The sequence below is a fragment of the Taeniopygia guttata genome, chromosome 15 (assembly GCF_048771995.1).
Source record: "Taeniopygia guttata chromosome 15, bTaeGut7.mat, whole genome shotgun sequence".
Classification (NCBI taxonomy): domain Eukaryota; kingdom Metazoa; phylum Chordata; class Aves; order Passeriformes; family Estrildidae; genus Taeniopygia; species Taeniopygia guttata.
In genome coordinates this window covers 10,251,394-10,262,146 of record NC_133040.1, presented here as the reverse complement: position 1 = coordinate 10,262,146, position 10,753 = coordinate 10,251,394, and the positions used below count along the sequence as shown (strand labels likewise).

Below are 10,753 nucleotides of genomic sequence, written 5' to 3'. Positions count from 1 at the left end.
GCGTTGTGCAGTGCCATCTGTCCCCTGAGGTGACACAGGACCATCGCCCCTGGCTGAGGATCCATTCCTGCTGTTATTCCCTGTTGGAATCCCTGGGACTTTGGGAAGTGGAGCAGATTCTGGATAATTCCAAGAGCATCAGCCTAATTAAGGAGGTGCAGCAGATGGCACTGGCAGGGCTAATTAGCCACCCCTGGGGCAGGGTTGTTACCAGGACCTTGTCTCAGGTGCCAACTCCAGCCCACTGGAACAGCCAAGCTGGAGGGAACTTCCTCCTAAAATAAAGACATTTTACAGATGCTCCCACCAAATGTGTTTATTTAGGCAAGAAGAACAAAAGTATTTAAAAATGGGGGGACACCAAACCTCTGTTCTTCCCATTCCTGGGGAGAAGGGCTGTGGGAAGATCAGGGAATGGGAGCTGGTCCCTGAGGTTTGGGATGGATAACAGGGTGCTGGGGGTCAGGAATCAGTAAGTATGACAAATAATTAATGACTGAAGTGGCAGAGCCTGTGCTGTGCCTCAGGCACAGGGAATATCCCAGAGGAACAACCTCAGCAGTGGCCGTGCTTCCCGTTGGTACAGAATCCTGAGGTGTGTTCCCAGTACACACAAAGAACCCAGAGAAGTGGGATTCCAACAGAGAAGCTCCAGCTCCCTTTCCCCCCTTCTCCTCTGCCTCAGGCAGCTCCAGCAGCAGATCCCATTATTCCCTGCAGCCCCAAAGAAGGACACGAACACCTCCAGGGATGTTAAGAATCTCCTTTATGCAGGTGTACACTCGATGGCCAAGAGCACTTACAGGTTAATGCCGTGTATGGAACCGAGATGGACACACACCAAGCTAGAACTAATACCCAGCTCCAGAGTTTTTCCATTGTTTAGTATAATTTTACATTCTGAATGAATATATATTAAAAAAAATAATAATCATCATCACAAACCAATCTTTGCTTCGACAAACAAGCCTAGTACAGACAATGTCAAGTTCATTTAAAGCACGAGGAATTAAGGATGATTAGAAAAGCTTTAATCAAAAGGCCATTTGAGCCACAGCTGAGGTGCTGCAGCACTTCCTTCCCAGGAGCATGGAATTAAAAAAAAAAACAAAAAAACCCAAATATCTCCCACAATTTCTCTTGTGGGGCTCATCCTGTTCTCCAGAACAAACGGAAGTCGATGGAAGTTGGTTATTGGTGCGACATTTGTCCTGTAGAAGAAGCTTCATTTACACCCCCAGGTGCAAACGGCAGCGACGAGAAGTTCGTTATTTGTAATCATAAATAATTAACTGTAATAAATACGGATCAAGTAACGTTCCAGCACACGCCCGGGGCCGGGTGCAGGTGTGCTCCACTCGGATGTGCTTCCCGAAGGAGCACAGACACAGCAGCAGCAGTTTCTTCCTCACAGCTGGAACTGGAGCCTTGGGAACCGCTGGCACACGGAGCCCTCCGGGATGGCTCCTCAGCATTTCGGGATTGGAGCCCGGGAGAAGCCCAGGGAGAGCCCAGGCCGGGGCACAGCTCTGCCAGGGAATCCAGCCGGCGCTCCCCGCGTTTCCTGCCTGGGAGCAAACCGGCTCCGAGCCGCCCCTTCGGCTTTGTTTTCCCTTGGTCTTTGTAAACTCCAGGTGTTCCCGCTTGCTCCGAGTGGTTTCTGAGCTACATAAACGCTTCTACCAGGAAATGGACGAGATTCAAGAGTAAATATTCTTCCTACGTGGATCTGTTCCCTGGACAGGGCAATGTGCATTGGGAGGGTAACAGCTTCCTAACCACGGGGTTGGGAGACTCCGGATGCCGACGACTACCTACGACTGCTGCACACACATTCCCATTCCACTCGCTCACGGAAGAACAAGGACACCCATCCCCAACTCGCACCGCCTCTCCCGCATCCCACGCACTCAGCGTTCCCACTATTCACAATAATGTACAATAAATACATTTGGGATTCCCGGAGCTGTTCCAGACCCACGGGACACCGAGCTGAAGGTTCGGTCACCTCAGCCAGAGCCTTCGGGGCGGCTCCGTGCCGGCACTCGGCTCACGGACAGCACCAACGGATTTCGGGATGGTCTCTTCCTCAGAACTCAGGATCCGAGGGATCAGCAGAGCTGCAGTGTCCCAAAAATCCTGGTGAGGGATGAGACACCTGTGCAGGGGCTGCTCTGAACCATCCAGAACATTCCACAGAACACCAGTGAAACGTGGAGCTGCTCCTGCTCCGCAGCTGCCTCCCAGCTTTCCACACAGAACAGGAGCTTTATCTTCCAGTGGGTGACTTCATCCTCCTGCCAGGTGTCAGAGGTTTTTAGGACAATTTGCTCTTGGATCAAAGATTTTTGAGTACAAAAACAAGTTCCAGGTGTTTGAGCACCCTCTGGTTGTTCTGAGAGCTCACTGGGAAATGGGATAAAGTCCCAGGTTTCTGGGATGGACTGTGGTATCTTACACCCTTTGGAGAGAAGCTGTTTTGTTCTGCTCATATTTTAATTACAATAAATTATTTTGTAGCTAAGCAAAGCAGACATTCAAGAACATCTAGGGCGGGAACCCAATGGAATCACGACCCTTTCACTGTTCTATTGGAAATTTTCCCAAAAGTGTTGAGCTGAACACCCCAGTTCCCTGTGGCAGCCCCTGTGTGCTTGGTCAGAGTTTAGAAAAATTTCAAGGAAAGTGGTGGAAAGGTGGAAAAGCAGTTTGGCAGCAAAGTTCCTGCTTCAAACCTCAAGCAAGTGCCACAAATCCTGCCCGTGCTCTGCTCCTGCCCATGCAGTGATTCCCTCCCCACACCCAAACTTGACATTTTTGTACTCAAAAACCTCCTGGGGGAGAGTGATCCATGAGCCTTCCCCTCCGAGGGCTCCCGGCCTTGGAATGCCCTCCCTGCCATGGTGTTTGCACGGGGCAGACCATTGTGGATTACAAAATTAGAAATGTACAGGTGGAAAGGTTTTTTCCCCAAATTAAATTATACACAAACCGGTCTTTATACTAAACTATCCTACAAATATTCCACAAACAAGGCAGCAAAAGAACCAGTCCACCACAAAGTCTACGAATACAAAATGGAAGTCTTCCGGGAATTACTGTAATGGGAACGAAGGTTCAGGAAATAAATTAACCTCCAGCTCATCCCACGGGAGGTGCTGGATGGGAACTGAAGGGGTTCCACTGGGCAGAGTCACGGAGTCACCTCCAGGCATTCCCTGCTCCTGCTCAGCCGCTGAGCGGATCCTCCCGGTAGTGGATGGCGTAACGGAGCTTTTCCAGCATGATGTCCAGCGAGGAATACTGCGGCAGCTTGATCATGAACATGCACGTCTCCACTCGGATGTACCGGGAATCCGGGGAACCTGCGCGAGAGCCACCGGCAGGGGTTACACCCAACCCAACACTTCCCTTCCTCAGGGTATCCAAAACCCTATCCCTGCCTGTTCTGAGTCTTTGGGATCGTAAATGTTTCTGTGCTTCTCCCATCAAGCCTCATGCCGGTATTTTCCCAATAGTTTAAAGATTTTAAAAGCTTTTCAGACAAATAGCAAAGTCTCTCTGCGTCCCTACAGGGGAAAGTTTTACCTGTGGAATCCCAGAACAGTTTGGGTTGGAAGGGATCTTAAAGCTCATCCAGTTCCACTCTCCCACCATGGACAAGGAACCTTCCACTGGATGCAGTTCAAGTTTTATGTGAAATTTTAGCTTTACATCATTCAAACCCCAATTCTCTCCTGATTTACCCTCGTAACCACCTGCCCCACTTTGTCACTGTTCATGAAACACCAGTTAAGGGGGGGCTGAAGGCTGGGACCGAGCTGGGAGCAGCAGCAGCTCCTTTCCCTTGGGAAGCGGCCGTTCCGTACCTGCGGCGCCGTCGGGGGGCGCGATTTTCATGGGGTACGGGGGGACGTGGGCGGTGTCGGGGCCGCCGTCCTTGCAGGGGCAGGTGAAGGGGATCCTCTCCTGGTTACAGGCAAACTTGATGAACTTGCAGAGCTCCTCCTGCGTGAACATCTCCAGGGCGCTCCAGAAGAACTCGATGTGCTGGTCGGTCTCCATCAGTCCCACCTGGTACATGGTGTGTGCCTGAGGGGACAGGGACACGTGTCCATTGCTGCTCACCCCTCTCCCTTCAGGAATCTTCCCCACTACACTTTTAAATAAAGGAAGTTCAAACTCTTATTCCTTTCTGCACAAGCCCCACCCTATTATTTCCTGAATCCAGTGAAATCTTAATAAACTTCCCTGGGGGCAAAGGGGTGTCCAAGCAGTTCCCCAAAGGTGTCCTGGCTGCACCAGAAGCAGAAGATTCTCCCTTCCCACCTTCCCATGGGAGGATCCCCCTCTCTGTGTCCCACAGGAGTGAAGCCAAAGCACCTTGAGGAATTCCAGGTTGATGTAGGGAAGGCCACAGGTCCTCAGCTCCATCTCCAGGGGGGTGAGTGTGGTCAGGAGCTGCAGGGGGATGATGGAGCCCAGCCCTGCCCTCACTGCTGTCATGCACTCCGGGGTCTGCAGCTCCCGCATCCGCAGGCTCCGGATGGCGGCCGCGTACACATCCTTGTTCTCCCACCTGCCGAGGCAGAGACCTGGGGTGAGGGAGGAACACCTGGGAGAGCCCTCGAGCCCTGCTCTGTGTTACACATGGAAGGGTTTTATGGAGAGATCCTGGTCTGGAATAATCCAGTCAGCAATACACACTTTGCATTCCGATGCTTCCCAGTTAATTCCACTGTCCTCTGCTTCGTCCTCTCCTCCCACCTGCCCTTCCCTCACAACTGGGAGCCCCCAGAGCTGGGACCAGTCCTGCTCCTCTGTCTCTTACAGAGCCAAACAGCACCACTGATCCCAAGTTCTGCCACCTTCTCACAAAGCAAAGCTTTCCCAGATCATTCCAACTCGTTACAAAAGCACCTCTGGAGAGGCTGTGCTTGGAGAACAATTCCAGAGACATTCTGTGCCTTACCCCACAGGGATGTGCCTGCCCCTGGGACACAGCTCCACCTCCTCCCCAGTGAGGCTCAGGTAGGTGAATTTGCAGCAGGGTTTGTTGGGGCAGTCGGGGCTCTCCATGGCCAGGTGCTGGGAGGCGATTTCGGCACACAGAGCTTCCAGCTCCGTCTCGTCACTGATCTGTCACGGAACAAGGACAAGGACCTGGTCACCTGCAGGGCAGTGCCTCGTCACAGGTGTCCAACAGCAAAATCCTGCTTTGGGGGAGGATTTTTGCTTTGAGGAATCAACACATCTCCCAACCCTGCTTCCACAAAAACCACCTGACAGCCACCAATGAGAGCAGGCACTTCTGTGCCATGAGGGAATCCTGAGGAAAAGGAGGGAAGAGGAAAACGGGACCTACATTTTCAAATTTTTTGACGTAGTTGTAGGTGAGGATGTCAGCTTCCTGCAGATCCACGTCGGGATCCAGGGGCTCTCCCACCAGGGTCTTCCAGAAGGAGGGCAGGAGGTCCAGGGGCAGAGGAACATCGGCTCGGATGGCGATGCCCAGGAGCTGCCCGAAGAAATGGAACAGCTGCTCCTCGGCGTAGGTGATGGGGCTGGGGGTCAGGATGTACTTCCCCTGTGGAGAAAACAGGGCACACAGGGCAGCACTGACCAGCTGCCCACAGCCTGAGGCGGTGTGTTAGCAGGCCTGTTCCGTCAGGAAATGTTTCCTTGGATACCAAAGGATCTGCTCCAGCACAGCAGAGTCCCTGTATTTTACACACTGGTATCACCTTATCACTTCCTGATCCAATCAACCCCTTTTTGCTTGGTTCCCATTTTGCCAAGCTGTTGATCAACACTCAGGATTTTCTGGACTTGTTACATCAGTTTGATATCTAAGCCTTTCAGATGTGGGATGTTTCTAAGCCTGGATTTGCAGAGCCAGGTTTGCTACACAGTTGGTCTTAAGCTGAAGGAACCGAGCTGTTTCCTACCCTAAGAATATTCCCAAGAAAGAATTACTGAGAATTCTTTGGACCATCAGCTTTATCTTGTTTCTAGAGACCACCTACTGCACCAATTAAGACACAAATATCATGGATGGAGCATCTTATTCTCCTGGCAACATGACAGACCTTTCTGGTGACATTCCTGGAGTACGGCCACAGAATAAAAATTCATGGAAGTTCACCAGTTTGGGACAGACAACTGAACCTCACTCACTGTGAATGCTGCCCAGGAGTTTTAACTCTGCTCCATTTTTCTGCCTTGGCTCCTCCAAGTGCCTGCTGCACACAAGAGGTGCAACATGGGATTCACCAACTCCCAGCTCTCCCCTGCTTGGTTTTGTGGATCTGAGGCCTCTCTCCTCACCTCTGACCAAACGTGTCCCACCCCTGTTCTAACCCAGCATTCAAAAGGAGAAAAAAAATCCCTCATTTTTGGCACTGGGATCTCATACCTTGTTCTTATTGACAGCAGAGCTGGGGCACAGCAGGAGCAGGGAGAGGGAGGAGCTTTGGAGCTCTTTACACACTTGCCAAAGGAAGTGGCGGAAAGATCCACCTGGAAAAGAGAGAGAGAGAAAGCAATGAAAATATTCCTTTGTTCCTGCTGAATTCCTAAATGCTGCTTTGCTTTCCAGCACTCCAAGAACAGCAGGAATATTTGTTCTACCAGCTGGTCTGCAAATGGGATTTGGTGCTGGATTAGAGATGGATGGGGCTGTCCTACAACAGTGGAGGTGATGCTCCAGGCTTCAGCACAGCTGCTGAGCCACAGCCACAGCATTTATCTCCTCATAAACACTGTCAGTACCACCACAGCCCTTCAGGAGACAATAATTCCCCTTGGAAGAAGGTCCCATGGAGCTCTGGCTCAGCTGATGGCTGTACACTCACTTCCTCTACCCCTCAGACAGGTGACAGGAGCTGGTGATGTCAGAAGTGTGTCCTGGGCTCTCTGGCTCCATATCCCCACCAAGGACCAGCACAGCCCATGTGGATTTGGAGAGCAGGGATCCCTTTGCCCTTTGGGATCTGCCTCAATACCCCATGGAACAGCTCTGCAAAGCTGAACCCCCTCATCCCATGCTTAAACCCAATCTCCTCCTGGTGCAAACACTGAGGAACCACCACCCCAAAGAGAGCCAACAGCCAGGGGGATCCTCTTTGCCACCCACAAGGGAATGCTGCTCCTTAAAGTCTACATGAGCCAGGTTGTGATGAAGAGCTGGGCTGTCCCTGGGGGATGCCACTCAGGCTGCAGCTGTCCACACCCCCTGGTGCCATGGAGCCCCTGTTCCCACTTCTTGGTGCCATGGAGTCCCCGTTTCCATTTCCTGCTACCCTGTCCCCACTCCCTGGTGCCAAGGAGCTCCTGTTCCCACTCCCTGGTGCCACGGGGCCCTGCCCCTGTCCCCACCCCCTGGTGCCATGGAGCCCTCTCCCCTGTCTCTGGTGTCCCTCCTTGCTGTCCCCTGTCCCCACTCACTGGTGCCGTGCACCTCCTCCCCGGTGAAGCGGATGTTGAAGGCGTAGGTGGGGTCCCCCCCGCTGGCCAGTTTGACGCAGAGCTGGGACGAGGGGACGCAGCCCAGCTGCCGCGCAGCCTGGCAGAAGTAGGAGTTCTCAGAGGAACGGATCTCCCCTGTCCGACACAAAGGGGAAAATGAACCTCCAGCCTCGCAAACTGGCAGTGAGCTGGGGAAAAGCTCTGCCTTGTTGCAAATGGGGTTGGAAAGGATCAGTGCTTGCTGTACCTCCCACGATTTCCAGGGGATCCAGGGTGATTTCTGGGGCTGCGTGGTCAGCAGTTCTTTGGACAGTGGCATTGAGCACTCTGTTCATGACTGTGACTTTCGTGTCATAAAAGATTAAACCTGAAGAAACAAACACATTTCAGCAGAGGTAATCCATCCCCATAATTCTCCATTGGACAATGGTAGAATAAACATTTCACCTTCAAAACTGTACGTAAGACATGGCTATCTAAAATTTTTTTTTTTAATATTTCACAGGATCATGGAATGGTTTACATGATTCCACTCATCCAGTTCCACCAGGGACACCTTCCATAGTCCAGGTTTCCCCAAGTCCCATCTATTTGTTCCTCATGTTTTTTGGAATAAGTGTACTGGGATGAAACACTGATGAACACAATTCCAATGTTCTATAAATAGATCCCAGCAACTCCACCACAATCTCTGTAAATAGGAACACTGTGCCAAATAGTTTTCAGCAATCTGAGATGTTTTGACAGTAAAGCTACAGGCAAGAAATGATGATAAAAAAAACAGGGCTGTGACACTGCCCCAAAAATATATTTAATACCTCATATCTCTGTGAAGAGAAATCTCTGAACATTCCTCACTCCCCCACACTGGTTCAGGAGTGGTTTTTCCAGCTGGGCCAATACAAAAACCTCCTTTCACACACTGACGCCCCTGGTAAATTCTCTATCTTCTTCAGAAAACAAATCTGGGCAATGTAATGCCCCAAATCTTGGGGTTTTTTTTTGGTGTCTTAATGAAGGCTGTAAAAATACTCTGATGCACTTTGAGTATTTTCTTGATCTTGCTAATGCTACAACAGCAAAGTCCCGGGACTTTCACCTGACCTGCTTGTTAATTAACAAAGAGCTTTAATTTCTGAATACTCCCAAGAGGATAAAGACCCACAGACACAGAAGATGGAACAACTCCCTCTGCGTGGTGGTGTCAGAGGATAATCCCCCTCTCCTTTACAAGCAAACCAAGGGAGCAGTGCCCCAGGGTCAGAGCCCAGCTGACCTTTGGCCTCCTGCAGCAGGGCAGCGATGCTGTTCCCGTACATGTCGGTCTGGCGCAGCTCCACCAGCGGCAGGAAGAAGGTCTCCAGGGTGGTGTTGAGGGACTGCAGCAGGGCGAAGCGCAGCCGCAGGCTCTCCACGGGGACGTCTGCAGGGGGAAACTCCCAGTCAGAGTCAGGAACAGGCTCCTGTTCCACCTCCTGCACATCCCAGGTTTGGTCCAGGAGCCGCATAAAGCAGCCCCTCTGAGCCCTGTGCTGAGGATGCAGGAACAGCATCCCTGATGTTCCTTCCTGGATCTCCAGTCTCTGGGTGTGAGTCCAGAATCTCCCATTATCACTGAATTTCCCCCCTGAAGGGCTTAGAACAGGATTTAGGTGTCTAAAATCTGTGGAAAGCCAGTCTTCCTCCACCCTGCAAGCTGAACCCACCAGGTATTTCGCTGGAAACTCAGCTTGGAGAGCGGGGAGCAGCTGCAGTGCATCCCTGACTTTACCCAAGCACACCCCCAAGGAGAGAGAAGAGCCAGACTCAGCACTCCCCTCATCCCACTGAGCCTCCAACCTCCAAAGGAACACCAGGAGCATTCCCAGCTCTTCCCTTGAAAAAAGCCTCTAGGCCAACCATCCACACGTACTCAGGAGACAGGAAATCCTGGGATCTGCTGCATCAGCTGGGTCCAGGTACACCTCGTGGGGGTGGAGGCGGGCGGGGGTGATGGCCAGGTGGCGGCACAGGCGGTTGATGTACTGCACCAGGGCCACGTCCATCTCCAGGCTCCACTTGCGCGACGCCTTCTGCGCGTGTCTGGCGTCGATGCAGGCACACCTGGCAGGGACAGGGCACAGCTGCTCACTCACAGGTGCTGGACAACTACACCTGGGGAGGATTACACATGGTGCCCTGCTCTTCACTCCCCTTTCTTTAAGCAGAGCTGTTCCATGACAAGAATCCCAGTGTGAGGCCAAGAGCTGATTCATCACTTCTCCTCACTGGTATTAAATAATTAGGCACAAAGGCACTGCCTATTAAGCTCTCTTAGTGCACCATCTCCTCTGGAGATGATAAGGGGCAATTAGCCTATGGTCTGACACATGCAGATAAGGAAAATCCATTGAAAGGACTTTCTTCCTCTACAATATTAAGAAGAAATTTAATAGTTCTCTCTTCTAAAGCATTTCTGACCCAGTAACAACCCTGCCAGTTAAACAATGACCCAGTGCACTGGCTGGGGAAGGAAACCAGAGACAGACGTGGAGCTACAGTTCCCTTCAGGTAATTTATTATACAGTTTGGAAGCTCTAAAGGACACTGTGGCATCTGATTTTATCGGCCACGCTGTGCACAAGAAATCAGGACCTGCATTTGGACAGCACGTGACTTTTAAAACGCATTTTGAGGAAATAACTGATTTCCCTACAGGCCCTGCAGCCATGGATGGAAGTGTTAAAGCTTCTTGGATTAGGAAGACTTGGGATCAAGTGAGTGCAGTAAGTATCACCTTGTCAAAGAGATCTGCAAGCTGTACCTCTCAAAGTGCAGGTCGTAGCCACAGGACAGGATGGCTCTCCACACGCTCCGGATGTCCTGCTTGGAGCGGTCCACCACGAACCGGTGGAATCCATCCAGGGTCAGGTACTTCTCCTCAGGAACTGCCACCAAACGTGGACCAGCAAAGAGTTCGTGACTTGCCATGCAGTTCTCACCCCACACAGGAGCAGGAGGTGGCTGCTGCCAGATTCCTCCTGCTGTCCCATCCCACCATGAACCCTTTCCCAGGGCGTTCCATCTATCACACGTTGGTCAAGTCCACCTCAATGGCACCTTCTCACTCCTCTAAAGGGCTCAAATCCTCACTGCTCCTCTGGAATACCTCCCACTAACCTTACTTGGCTGGATGCTGAAATTCCCCTTCTCTGAGCTAACCTGGCACTTCCTGCCATGAAGAGGGGAATCCAAACTTGTGCCTGTTCACTCTTCCACCAGACTAAAGTTCTGAGCACAACCTCTG

The 10,753-nt window shown here is 51.6% G+C and overlaps 1 protein-coding gene across 5 annotated transcripts in view; it reads right to left on the bottom strand.

The window, feature by feature from the left end:
* Window positions 1–748: 748 nt before the first annotated feature.
* The window catches only part of HECTD4 (HECT domain E3 ubiquitin protein ligase 4), a 65,073-nt gene continuing 55,068 nt past the window's right edge, over window positions 749–10,753 (bottom strand). For all 5 annotated transcript variants that reach the window (XM_030285478.4, XM_030285480.4, XM_030285479.4 and 2 more), the window contains 11 exons: window positions 10,271–10,394; window positions 9,380–9,570; window positions 8,744–8,890; window positions 7,715–7,834; window positions 7,447–7,602; window positions 6,416–6,519; window positions 5,366–5,587; window positions 4,973–5,139; window positions 4,384–4,579; window positions 3,870–4,092; window positions 749–3,365 (listed from right to left, as the gene is read on the bottom strand). In XM_030285478.4, coding sequence (XP_030141338.4) covers window positions 3,229–3,365; window positions 3,870–4,092; window positions 4,384–4,579; window positions 4,973–5,139; window positions 5,366–5,587; window positions 6,416–6,519; window positions 7,447–7,602; window positions 7,715–7,834; window positions 8,744–8,890; window positions 9,380–9,570; window positions 10,271–10,394 — 1,787 coding nt within the window. In that variant the 3' untranslated portion in view covers window positions 749–3,228. The remainder of the gene's footprint in view (window positions 3,366–3,869; window positions 4,093–4,383; window positions 4,580–4,972; window positions 5,140–5,365; window positions 5,588–6,415; window positions 6,520–7,446; window positions 7,603–7,714; window positions 7,835–8,743; window positions 8,891–9,379; window positions 9,571–10,270; window positions 10,395–10,753) is intronic.